Here is a 13,287-nt window from a genome sequence, read left to right on the forward strand (position 1 = left end):
TACACTACTTTGCTCTAGCAGCTATCTTAATGGTGACTGCGTGGTCGGGGGGAAACCTGATCGGCCAGATCCAGCCGAAACCGGGAGGGAGGGAGTGGGCTTTCCGGAGGGGGGGAGGGGGGAGGGAGACGAAGAAGGAGGAGTAAGAGAGGGGGAAAGAAAGAGGAAAAGAGTGCGAGGGAGTGAGGGAGGGAGGAAAATAAACAACAAAAAATGTCCTCTTCCTCCCCCACCGGGCAGATTGCAAGTGCGGCGGACATCAAGCAGGAGAATGGGATGGAAAGCGCCTCGGAAGGGCAGGAGGCGCCTCGAGAAGTGGCGGGGGGCGCGGCGGCGGGGCTGAACCCCCCGGCTCCAGCCCCTTTTCCCCTGGAGCCGGGGGACGCCGCCGCCAGGGTGAGCGGAGAGGAAGGGGCAGTAGCGGCAGCGGCGGCGGCCGGAGCCGCGGCGAATCAGGTACAACTCCACTCGGAACTTCTGGGCAGGCACCACCACGCCGCGGCCGCCGCCGCGCAGACCACACTGGCCTTCTCGCCCGACCATGTCGCCTGCGTGTGCGAGGCGCTGCAGCAGGGGGGCAACCTGGACCGCCTGGCCCGGTTCCTGTGGTCCCTGCCCCAGAGCGACCTGCTACGTGGCAACGAGAGCTTGCTGAAGGCGCGGGCGCTGGTGGCCTTCCACCAGGGCATCTACCCCGAGCTCTACAGCATCCTCGAGAGCCACAGCTTCGAGTCGGCCAACCACCCGCTGCTGCAGCAGCTCTGGTACAAAGCGCGCTACACCGAGGCCGAGCGAGCCCGCGGCCGGCCGCTGGGCGCCGTGGACAAGTACCGGCTCCGCAGGAAATTCCCCCTGCCCCGCACCATCTGGGACGGCGAGGAGACGGTGTATTGTTTCAAGGAGAAGTCGCGCAACGCGCTCAAGGAGCTCTACAAGCAGAATCGCTACCCTTCGCCGGCCGAGAAGCGGCACCTGGCCAAGATCACCGGCCTCTCCCTCACCCAGGTCAGCAACTGGTTCAAGAACCGCCGGCAGCGCGATCGGAACCCCTCTGAGACCCAGTCCAAAAGGTGAGCGCCAACTTTCCTCCTCCTCCCCCTTCCTCTCCCCCACCCCCTTCCCAGCTTTCTTTTCCTCCTGGCGCTCGCAAACATGGCGCTTACCTTCCCCACCAGCCTGGTCCGGCTGCCCACCTCTCCCCGCCCCCCACCTCTCCCCCGGACCGAGAACGGGGGGCGGCGGTGACTAGGGGCGGGAGAACCTCTCTCCTTTCCCTCCCCCCCAGAAGTTTCTCGTCGCCCGCCTAGGTCTCAGTCCCCGCCCCCACCTCGGCTGGTCACTGCTGCCCGGTTTCCCACCCCCTTCCCTCTGGCTTTGAAGTTGCCACTCTCCCCGCTTCTGGCGGGGCGAAGGAGCGTGTGTAGGCGCCGGAAAGGCCACTCTTGCTGCCCGAGGCCGGCGGAGGTTGCCAACGCTGGCGGGGTCCGCACCTCCGCGGGGTCGCACCGACCGGCGCGCGCCCGCGCTCCCCGACCCCCAGGGCGCCACTGCCCACTGCGCACCCCACCCCCCTGCGCCTGTGTGCGCCGGGGGTCGCTTTGGCGGCTGTTGAGGGAGAAGAGTGTTGGTGAGGGCTGGCTGCGCAGAAGGGGGTCTGGGACCGTCGAGGTTTTATATGACAGAGTTAATCATTCACTCTGCCTGCCTTGGTTCCCTTCGTGGCCGCGGCAACGTGGGGTGTTGGTGCGCCTCGGCTCTGCGGTGTTTTGAAACCTGATTCTGAACTCCTTCGGATCGGATTTCAGTGCCGCTGGGGTAGTGGGGCTGAGGGCTGCTTCCTGGGCCCCAGAACACTGCGTGGCTCCCGCCTGGTACCGTGGTTGGGGGCCATGGCTGGCGTCAGGAGGGGAGCAGGGAGGAGTGGGGGTGCTATCAACTGCGCACCTCCAAAGAGCCCACCCTGGCGGGTTTGAACTTTTTGACTAGCTGGGTTTTTTCCCCCTCGACTGGTAGGATATAATCGGGTTTCCACCTCTTTTGAGCGTCCTCCCGAGTCAGACACCTGGTGTGGCTGTATTTTGAGCGAAGTAAAGTAAGAAGGTGGCCTAAAGAGATGGTGTCTCTAGCCCCAAGGCTCTGCTCGGGGAAGGAATCTGGGGGCCCCGGAGCCTGCCCGGCCGAGCAAAGGTGATCACCCGGCGCATTCCGGAACCCGCAGCGGCCCGCCCTGCCCCTGCGCTCCTGCAAGGCCCGACGGCCCTGACGCTCCTCTCTCCAGGCGGGGAGAGGGGCGCTGGCCCGAGTCCGGCCTCGCGGTAACCAAAACAAAACGCTCTCTGAGACCTGCGTGCACCCTCCCGCAGGCCTGCCGGAGACCCAGAGGAGGCGCGTTGGTAACGCCACGGCACCTGCCCCCACACCCGTTTGAGGCCACGGATCCCGTGGCTCGAGCCCCGACACAATCCCGGGAACTGGAGGCAGAGGGTGGAGAGCGGGTGCCGGGCGCAGGCCAGCTGCCCTACAGCCTCCGCTCCCGGGGCGGGGCGCGTTCTCCGGGTCTCCTCCACCACATTCTACCTGCTTCCCTACCCCCCTCAACCCTACACCCCCGCCCCGGGCCCATTTGCCTGGTTTAGGCCCCTCTCCGGATCTACCTCCCACCCGCACCCCCGGTGAGTCACCCTCGCAGACGGCGACGGCGGCTCAGCCTCAGCTCGTAAATCAAAGCGCTTTCTGCGCTCCTGGCCCCGCAGCCCAAAGCCACAGTAATCCCCTCCCTCGGCATGAAAGCGAACCGACCGCTGGGCACTGCAGGGATGTCGGATCTTCTTAGGGGCCAAGTCCCACCGAGCAATGTCCTATTCGCCATTTCTCCCCCACCTACCTACCCTCAGACCAAATGGGAAACCCCCACCATTACCCTTCCCTGGATTTCTTTTTCCCCCCAATTTTGGGAGCTGAGAAACACAGTCCTGTCTGAAACAGAAGGACCAAGGGTGCTGGCTGGGGAGGGGTCTGATAGTTACTAGGCAGCTGAGTGACCCACCCTTTCCCTCCCACCTCACCAGGGCTCTGGATGGTGTATGTAACTAGGCCCCTATGGCTTCCTTTGGATTCAAGGGCGACTGCACATAACAGTTCTTGGGTTGAAAGTGCCTTTCCTACAAGGCCAGCCACTTTGTTGAATGAAAGAGTTGTCAGTCTGGTGGAGTAGAAGTTTGGGAGCAGGTGAGAAAATGATATCTTGTTAACTACCTGACAAACAAAACAGCACTTTCCACCTCCTGCTCCTTTTGCACTTTCATTTACCTTCAGAATTACACTAATCTGAATTGGTTTGAAGGGAGGGGAAGGAGTTCCTAAACAGGAAAGACTGACCAAATTATTGAATGAGTGTTTTCTATGTAGTGGCATATTTAACAGTAAGGAAAAACTTTAATGCTATAAAAATAATTCTCCTGTAAATTCTGTTAGTTGAATTTGCATCTTCCCAGATTTTCTATCTAGTCAGAATCTGCTGAAAGGCCTCATAGTTTAAACAGCACTAAAAGATTTCCTGCTGTGCTTTCCTTGAATCTACCTTTAATGGGGTTAGAAGCTGGTTTTCCAAACAAATGGCACTATGTAGAATGTCAGCCCTCTGACCTTCTTCATGCCTTGATTTCCCTCTCAATACAGTGAGTCAGATGGCAATCCCAGCACTGAAGATGAATCCAGCAAGGGTCATGAGGATTTGTCTCCTCATCCACTCTCCGGTTCATCTGATGGTGTCACCAACCTCAGCCTTTCCAGTCACATGGAGCCAGTATACATGCAACAAATTGGAAATGCTAAGATACTAAGCTCCTCTGGAGTTTTGTTGAATGGAAGCTTGGTACCTGCAAGTACTTCACCTGTCTTCCTTAATGGTAATTCTTTCATTCAGGGACCCAACGGAGTTATCCTAAATGGATTAAATGTGGGAAATACACAAACAGTGTCATTGAACCCACCCAAAATGGCATCAAACATTGTGAGCAATGGTATGTCCATGACTGACATACTGGGCCCTACCTCCCAGGATGTGAAGGAATTCAAAGTCCTCCAGAGTTCTTCAGCTAACTCAGCAGCCACCAGCTCCTACAGCCCCAGTGCTCCTGTGTCCTTCCCCGGGCTGATCCCCAGCACTGAGGTGAAAAGAGAAGGTATTCAAACAGTGGCTTCCCAGGACGGAGGCTCTGTCGTGACTTTTACTACACCAGTGCAAATTAATCAGTATGGCATTGTCCAGATCCCCAATTCCGGAGGGAACAGCCAGTTTCTTAATGGAAGCATTGGATTCTCTCCGCTGCAGCTGCCTCCTGTTTCAGGGGCAGCTTCACAAGGTAAAGTTCTCATTTGGTACTATAATGCACCAGTCATGTGTAGCCAGCTGCTGTAAGTGACACACGTGGTGAGAGCTATGGATTGATGTGACCGTTCAGGTACCGTATTGGCAGCCACAGCTGCAGAATAGCCTTTTGATTTGTTTCTCCTTCTTCACAATACCCGTGTAATATGCAGCTTGCCTGCTTCCCTGGCATCGTGGAGATGGGCTTTTATTTTCCTAGCAACTGAATGGAAAAATACAGTTCATAGCAAGTCTTGTCAGGTCTACGATGATAGAAATATAAGTCAATCGGTGCTTACAAAATAACCCATTGTTTGACATTTTAAGATTAAAAATTAATAACAATGCCAAGAACACATAATTAGTGAAGCAGTTGATAAGAATGTGTACACTTTACCTAAGCATTATTTATTTGACTATAAAGTGTTTTAGAAGAGCAAGAGTGGATCAATTGTGTTTGATTCATGTTCCTCCTTTAAATAAGACGAACAGATCTAAAGGAAAACCAGAAGGACGTGTGATTGGCTGTCTATTGCTCTGCATTTGTACTCACCTCCTAAATGCAGTTTATTAGTGAGGGCAACTATAAGCCTTACTTTATATGTTTGTGGCTTAAATAACAATCTGCTAAAGAAAGCACTGATCTAAAATTGGGGAAACCAGAAGCTGATATGCCAATTCTTCACTGACTTTAACCAAGTCTGTATGGCTCTATGTCATTTTTTTTTTTTTTTAATATAGAAACAGGAATGGTCAGAATGGCTGTGAAGGTTGCAAATCCCATTGCATTCAGGAGAGCGCGATATTAATGCATGGTTGCCTTCCTACAAGCAAGTCTGAAAGTCCAAATTGTTTTATCAACACAAAATAAGTAATTGTTTGCCTTACAGGTCAGCTTCCTATAAAATGGCTTTATCAAAAAAAGATCTATTTATAACAACTGTGATCTACTTCAGCTTATTTGAGGCATTAATGGAAAAATTGTAATGGAGTGAATTCCTTTCGGTACATTTGTTTCTCTTTAGGTAAAATGGTAGTAAAACACAACAGTCCTGCAGCATACTATTTATTTTTTCATTGTTCCAGGTTATGGAAAGGATTAAGCTAAGTCACTATCCAACAGAGGGCAGAAATATGAAAACCACAGGGAAAGCCAAAGTGCTTAGTTTTATAATATTTTAATGTGGATCTAATCCCTTGTCTCACTTTAGAAAATTTCCAAACCGTATGTAACATTTTAGAGAACATATTTGGCCAAAAAGCTTGGTATATAGAGTGGGCGAGGAGAAAAACAGAAATACTTTTCACATGTTATCTGGAAACGTGCTACCATAGGAAAGTATTGCAAACTAATGACTAATTTTTTAATGGGGTCTTTAATATGAATAAAAATAGCATTTTCAGTTTAAAAAGTTAAACTCAAATGACAGAGCTGTCAATCCTTAGACTGAGTGATTGGAAGGCTTAAGTTTAACCAAATGGGTCCAGGAAGCAATGTTTCTTCATTGTAGTTATGTATTGCAGTTCTTACTAAAGCATTTGGGGATTCAGCCTTTCTCAAAAAGAGATACCTGAGCCTTTCTTAAAAATACCTAGACAAGATAGATAATCTTTCTATAGTTGGCATTTATATGGGAAAGCAGAATATCTACATAATTTTCTCACTTTATAAACTGAGAAAATAAGGGTGTTTTTTTTCTTATTTTACCGTCATTACAAAGTTATACTTTGTACCTGTATCATTTTTCAATTGGATTTCTTTAGCTGATTTTGAAATTATTGTTCAATTTATAATTTAATTGCAGTTATATTTAAATGTCAAGTTTTAGATTACATCTGCTTTTCCCCCTTCATTGATATGTTATAATTTCTATGCATTCAAAAACATTACTTTATTTATATTCAATAGCAGTTGGAGAAATGTCACATTTATTACATTATTTATGGCAGTATCAAAAATAACTGATTATTTTGTTCACATATGCACTGGCAATAAATTTCACAACCACATAACACAAGAAAATAAACATCTATTTCAGGTATTTTTTGCTACAATTTAGCAGCCAACAGGAATTTTAAGGCATACTTAAGTTGAAGTTAAACTTTTTCAAATAAAAACCTTTATTATTCATTCAGCCTAGAACAAACATTAACATTAGGAAAGAGCCCAAACATACATAGAAATGTTTTTCTTAACACAAGTATTTCCATGATGAATATTTTCAAGTGGTTAATTTTTTAAGTTCAAATATAGTGTGTTTGTTTTCTTTCTTTTTTTTTTTCATTTTAAAGACATTCCTTTGCATTTAGGATATTTTAAAATGTTTGGAAGACATAAATAGCTCTGTGGCATTGATTTATCAATATAAGTAGTAATATAATCACAAAATTATTGTAGTAATTCAAGAGGACAAATGTTTTACTTGAATTACCTTTACAATTGGGCTGTTTTCTCAAAATGATAAAAAGAGTTTACTGAACATCTAATTAAAGATCAGGGTAAATAGCCCTTCTGAAACTATTCTGCCACAAAACTCCCCCACGTCTACCTTTCCTTCAGTGGCAAGATAATTGCCATCATTTCACTATGCCTATGTAAAGAATCAGAAAGAAAAGTTTTATTTGACGGTGGGAGTAGGGCAAGGATCTGATTCATCTACATTATCTGAGTTACCTGATTTGAACATCTTCTCTCAGCTTTCTACTTACATTTCTTTTTCTCCTTCTGGTCTCTGCAGACTATAATAACAAGAGCCTCAAAAGATTCAAACTGAAAATAGAAGCATTAGCACTAGTTCTTTATATTAATCTATATTTTTAAAAGCCTATTTCATTATTATCATTAATTTTTCCTATCACTACAACACCGAAAATTCAGAACTGGCACAAGAAAAGAAAAACATATCCTACTGAATGTTTTGACTTGACATTATTTTATGGCTAGTTTGGTGAAAGTTTGCAACTTGTCTGTACAGGTTTATATGGTTAACATTAAGCCCCAGGGTAACTCATTTTATGTGGCATTTTCTACATTTCCATTTATATATTATGTGAGTTACTGAGCTTGTCCTGAACAAAGGCATTTTATTTTGCATTTGTGTTTTCTAGTTCTAACTGACACAGTTAGCAATAACTATCAACTAAATGAAAGATAAGTTGGGATCTATATGGAAAATAATGAATATTTTTTCTGAACCAGAAACTTGACTAAAATTAGAACTTGGAAAAGATTGTTTTTCACACTTGGTTTCTAAACCAGTAGTTCTCACTCCCACTTGGTCATCAGAATTCCTCGGGGAGTTAAAAATACACCTGTTCTAGAACTTACTGAGCCAGATTTTTAGGAGTGGAGCCTGTGACTCTGTAGTTTTAAGTGCTCAGGGTGATTCTACTGAACTCGAGGAAAATCATGCATGTAAAAAAGTAACTTTTTTCTTTCCTTATCAGTTTAATCAATGATCATCTACTTTTTTTTTAGGTAATGTTTCAGTAAATCCAAGCACTTCAGATGGGAGCACATTTACAAGTGAGTCTACCACAGTCCAGCAAGGAAAGGTTTTCTTGAGTTCTCTTGCTCCCAGTGCAGTGGTATACACTGTTCCTAATTCAGGCCAGACTATAGGATCTGTTAAACAAGAGGGCTTGGAGAGGAGCCTGGTATTTTCTCAGTTGATGCCTGTCAATCAGAATGCACAAGTAAATGCAAATATATCTTCTGAAAATATCTCGGGGAGTGGCCTCCATCCACTGGCCTCCTCATTAGTTAATGTATCCCCAACTCAAAGTTTTTCCCTGACTCCCCCTACCCTACTAAATCCCACTGAACTAAACCCTGACATTGCTGATAGCCAGCCAATGTCTGCACCTGTGGCAAGCAAATCTACTGTGACATCTGTCAGCAACACTAACTATGCAACTCTTCAGAACTGCTCCCTTATTACTGGTCAAGATCTATTGTCCGTCCCCATGACCCAGGCTGCCCTTGGGGAAATAGTTCCTACCGCTGAAGATCAGGTGGGTCACCCATCCCCAGCAGTACACCAGGATTTTGTCAGAGAACATCGGTTGGTTCTGCAATCAGTAGCTAACATAAAAGAGAATTTCTTAACAAATTCAGAGAGCAAAGCCACAAGCAACTTAATGATGCTGGACTCCAAATCCAAGTATGTCCTAGAGGGCATGGTTGAGACTGTCTGTGAAGACCTGGAAACAGACAAAAAAGAGCTTGCCAAGCTCCAAACTGTCCAATTGGATGAAGATATGCAAGACTTATAAACTTTATCTCCCTTTGCCCACCCTCCACCCTTTTTTTTTCTGGCATCAGACAGCAAATCTTTTCACAAAGCCCTGAGGACATAAAGCATTTTCCCATTTAAAGGGAAACACTAGTTTTGCAAGTAAATGCATTCAAGAGACTGGATTGATCTGCATGAAGATCACAGTTAAATATACAGAAGTAGGACTGCATTACTGCAGTCTTTTTCTTCACATATGTTCTCTTTTAAATAGATGGAGACAAAGGAACAAGATGGAATATATCAAGTCAAAGTGTATCATTTGGTTGACTTAATAGAATTCTGAGGTCAAATGGAACTTGATAGTTTTTTTAAATTAAAAATGTATGCACCTAACAAAATTAAATATCACTACAGAGCATTAGAAACAATATAATTCTTTTTGTTTACTTTTACTCCATGGGCATTGATAAGGTTTAAGTAGCATAAATGGTACTCCACTATTCTAAGGGTATATTTTTGAATATATGCATTTCTGTTTTTCAACATTTTTGTGAAAGTCTTAGTTTGTCTCTACATGTTTCCAAATGTGATTGCTAATAGTTCTGTATGGCTGAGAAAGTTTGCAACTCCACTAAAAACTCTGAAACAAATTTCAGTATGAGTGTAAATATATTAGTCCTATAAGCAAGGATTTGAATAAGTACAGTGAATTTTATTTATGCTGTATATGTTTCTCTGATACTTCAGACACTATGAACTAAAAAAGATGTTTTCTTACTGTTTAATTTATTTTTACTTTTGAACAGGAAGTGAACATAGTTATTTCCAACAAAGTTTTACTTTTTGTAGAATTTTAAAAGTAATGATTTTTATCAGGAGTCTATTAAGGTCAATATTAATAACACTGAAACAGGAAATCCAACTCCTAATTTTGGAATTTTGGTACTTTTTTTCACATCCTTGTTCTTTCTTTAGCAGCTCTCTGATTCATTTAAATATGTTTTATATAGAATTCTATGTGCCTTTTTACCTTGTGGCCTTTTTATTATTCTTACTAAGGTACAGAAGTGTCAACGGAAGCACTGATGGCTCTTTTCTACTATTCTAACAGGGTTAATTTCACCACAGAATTGCTTTAAATCGAAGAACTTAAGTTTCGCTTTTATTATTATGTATGATGTTTATGATGCAAATGGGTGAACAAGCAATTACTGTTAATGCTTTTCATTACAATGAAAATAACAGTTTAGACTACCATGTAGAATCAATTATGTAGGCTATGAAAACAACCATTTTAAAGTAAAGAGAGAATATGTAGATTCTATTGAGCAAAATTCTATCCTGTTGAAACTTAGTTCTAAATGTTTTGAATCAGATCTTACATTATGACATATGACTGTTGTTTGCACTATATTATCATGTCTTCTTTAAAAGTAAAACTTTTGGGGTTTCTGTCAGAAGCTTGTTTGATAATGTGAGCTGTGGATACAATTTTTATCAGGACTCTGAACACTAGTTGTAATAATGCAAATACCTTTCTGTAGTGAGTAAAGTCTCTGATCTCTGAAAAGCAAGAAAAGTGGGAAAATGATCTCATCAGAGATGACTTAAAGTTGTTGAACATAAACATGTCACTACAACTTGCTTTCTTTAAGATCAGAACAAAGGGTCCACTCTAGATCACTACAGGCCGAGCGTGTTGAATAAGGGCCATAGAGGATTTAACTTCTGTCAAATGGAAGTTACTGCAAATGGAACTTGGCAGGCATAGACGAAGAGCCCTATGAAGAATTCCTCTTCTATCATTTTGATAAAGAACTTAGATCCCATTTTTTAAATAAAATAGATTAATGTTTCTAAACTGTTGAAACTTACACGTTTTTCATTTTGTTTTTTACAAAGTCAGGTGTTTCAGAGTTCTCTTCCACTCCACCACTACTTATACAGCTTGTTTCTTCTTTGGGTGTGTGCTGATCATGTTACTGAGATTAATTACGTGGTGTAGTTTACATGAAAATGATGTTTTCCACTTGATTGCTGCAGATATCAAGAGTTTATTAATTATTTAAAAATCACTATCCAGTAAGGGAGGTGGGAAGGTTTTAAAAGTTGTATATGTTATATATAACTGGAAAGGTTTTCTGTCTTCCAAAAATATAATAAGCCTCTTTTATTCATAGTTCTTCCTCTTTTTTCCCATAAGAAAAAGAAAAGATAGCACAAAACTTAAGACGTACCTAAGAAACCCATTCATACTCCCAACGTGATGTAATTATAACCCTACAATTACTCCAGGTAGCTACACAATATACCAGGTAAGAATCAGTGCACATTATAAAGAACTTATTGTTCTTTTCTATTCTTTCAGTAAATTACGGGCCGGCTAGTATGTAGCCCATGTATATGTGAATGAAATAAGATAAATCCCATGATCTCCATGCACAGAATTGCAAATGTCTTTTGCAATACCAAGGGCCAGACCTCAGAACCCTTGGAGTTCATGTGGCAGAATTTCTCTCCTACATAAACCAATGCTTGAAGATGCTGCAAATGACCCTCTAATGATCCCCACAGAGGAATCAGAATAGGGGTAAATAACTCTCCCTGCAAACCCCAACCCCTGCGGCTGGCTGTGGGATTTTTGATGTGAGCCTAACTATGCACTCTTATCAGCCAGAATTTGGCATTATAGCTCTTAGTTACATCTAGTAAAGGACAGTCTATTGTTTAAAGAGAAGGTGCATTTGTTCCTCAATCAAGCAAGAGCACCTGTGTTGTACTGCTTTATAGCTCATGTATATTTATAGCAATGAAAAGACTGAATTGTACACGTTTCAGTGCCTTTCTTGTGTTATGAAAGGCAGGTAGACGTCATAGCCATAGATAAATATCCGTAGTTAAATTGCACACTGACCTTAAATCACCTTGTATATGCCCTTACATCTTGCATGGTAAAAGTTGGATTATTGGGCATGTGTTGCAGCCTGCCCTGCTACATCTTAGACAAGTGTGCATTAGTACATAGCCAGAGGTTCATTCTTTAAAATGTTTTTGACAGATCATCTCATACAAATATAAATAATTCAGGAAAACTGGGGGAAAGACTTACATTTTACAAAAGATGTTTCAAAGCCTTCCTAGAACTTAGATGATTAGAGCCTAACATTTATTTTGTATCTAATTGATACATCATGTTGATTTAATATTACAACCATACATTTTATTAATCAAAATTATATAGCATGTGACTCTTGGCTTTCAGGGTTATCAAAAAAAAATTATTCTTTAGTTGCATGTACTGTATGTTTAGAGGCAACCAGTTATATACTCAATATGGTTTTACTGTGCCTTACACAAAGAGAAAATCTATACAGAATGTATATCATGGGATGGGGTAACAGAGTCTTTACTGCACTGTTAGGTGATGGCACACAGCGTGTCCCGGAACATTTCTGTGCTTAATTACCCAACCAAAGAGATCTAAAGTATGTATGTTGTACTGTAATAGGGGTTTATGCCTGGACAATTAAGTGTTTTATTTGTTTTCTGAAATGATGTGAACTTATTTTTCTAAACACTATGCTAAATAAACTTTATATTTATACATACCATATGTTGAAAGTTATTTTTCCCTGAAAAAGCAAAGAAGGAAAAAGAAAATAAAAAACCCACACAAACATTTCATAGGCTGGCAAATAGAAGAACAAAAGAAGTAATTTTGGAAAAATAGAATTAGTTGATCTCTGTACAAAATTATGCAATTTACTTAACGGTACTGCATACTCAGAATTAAATGGTTACATTTCTTCTTTCCTTTAAGGAAAGAAATGCTTCTTACTCATTTGGGTGTCCCAGAATCTGAATCTGGCACTCTAGAAGTTTTAATGAAATTAAGTTGAAAGGTCCAAAGATCTTTTCATTCCCAATCCTATTGAAAGAGCTCAATATAACCCATCATATATAGATATATAGATATAGATATATTGATTTCAGAGAGGAAGGGAGGAGTTAGAAACATCAGTATTGAGGGAATCTGATTGGCTGCCTCCTGCATACCCCCCCACTGAGGATTGAGCCCACAATGCAGGCATGTGCCCTTGTCCAGAATTGAACCCTGACCTCCTGGTTCATAGGTCGATGCTCAACCACTGAGCCACAGCGGTCGGGCTATAATCCACCTTTTAAAGCACTCCCATTAGCCAAAGTTTGGTTATACCATGGTTGGGTCCACCAGTAGTTTGACAAAGTTATGGACAGAAATGCATTACTGAGTGTATAGAAGCCCCAGCCTTGGTACAGTTTGGTCCTAATTTTAAAATTACATGGTATCTGATTGTGTGCCTCCCACACTGAAATGAAGAGGAGACTAGTAATTAAGTAGAACTGTACAATTCTATTACAAAACTAGTTAAAGCCATCAAGTTAATTTCAGATATTATGCCTAGATTTTTTTATATTCTTGTCATTCAGTTCATTTATTTAGTTTAGCAATTTTCTATGTAGTTAATCCAGTTAAAGTGAATAGTGTCTCAGTAAGTGAGTACAGGGTCAGAGTATTGTGAAGTGATTACATTTTATAACATCTTAACCAAACAAGTATTTCAAAACATTTGACAAGGTCACTGACCTTCAAACATTTTTTGGCTCCTGGAAAACTAGCAAGTCAAATAAAATCCCTCA

At 42.6% G+C, this 13,287-nt stretch overlaps 1 protein-coding gene across 1 annotated transcript; it reads left to right on the top strand.

The window, feature by feature from the left end:
• Nucleotides 1-213: 213 nt before the first annotated feature.
• LOC308233998 (homeobox protein SIX4) lies at nt 214-12,211 on the top strand (the record flags this gene model as incomplete). The annotated part of the gene is made up of 3 exons (XM_080641154.1): nt 214-1,070; nt 3,679-4,364; nt 7,848-12,211. 3 exons carry the CDS (start codon nt 214-216, stop codon nt 8,642-8,644), a joined length of 2,340 nt encoding a protein of 779 aa, XP_080497280.1. The 3' UTR covers nt 8,645-12,211.
• Between the last annotated feature and the right edge of the window lie 1,076 nt (nt 12,212-13,287).

Source organism: Plecotus auritus, assembly GCF_963455305.1.
Source record: "Plecotus auritus genome assembly, chromosome: 1".
In the NCBI taxonomy this organism is placed as follows: Eukaryota; Metazoa; Chordata; class Mammalia; order Chiroptera; family Vespertilionidae; genus Plecotus; species Plecotus auritus.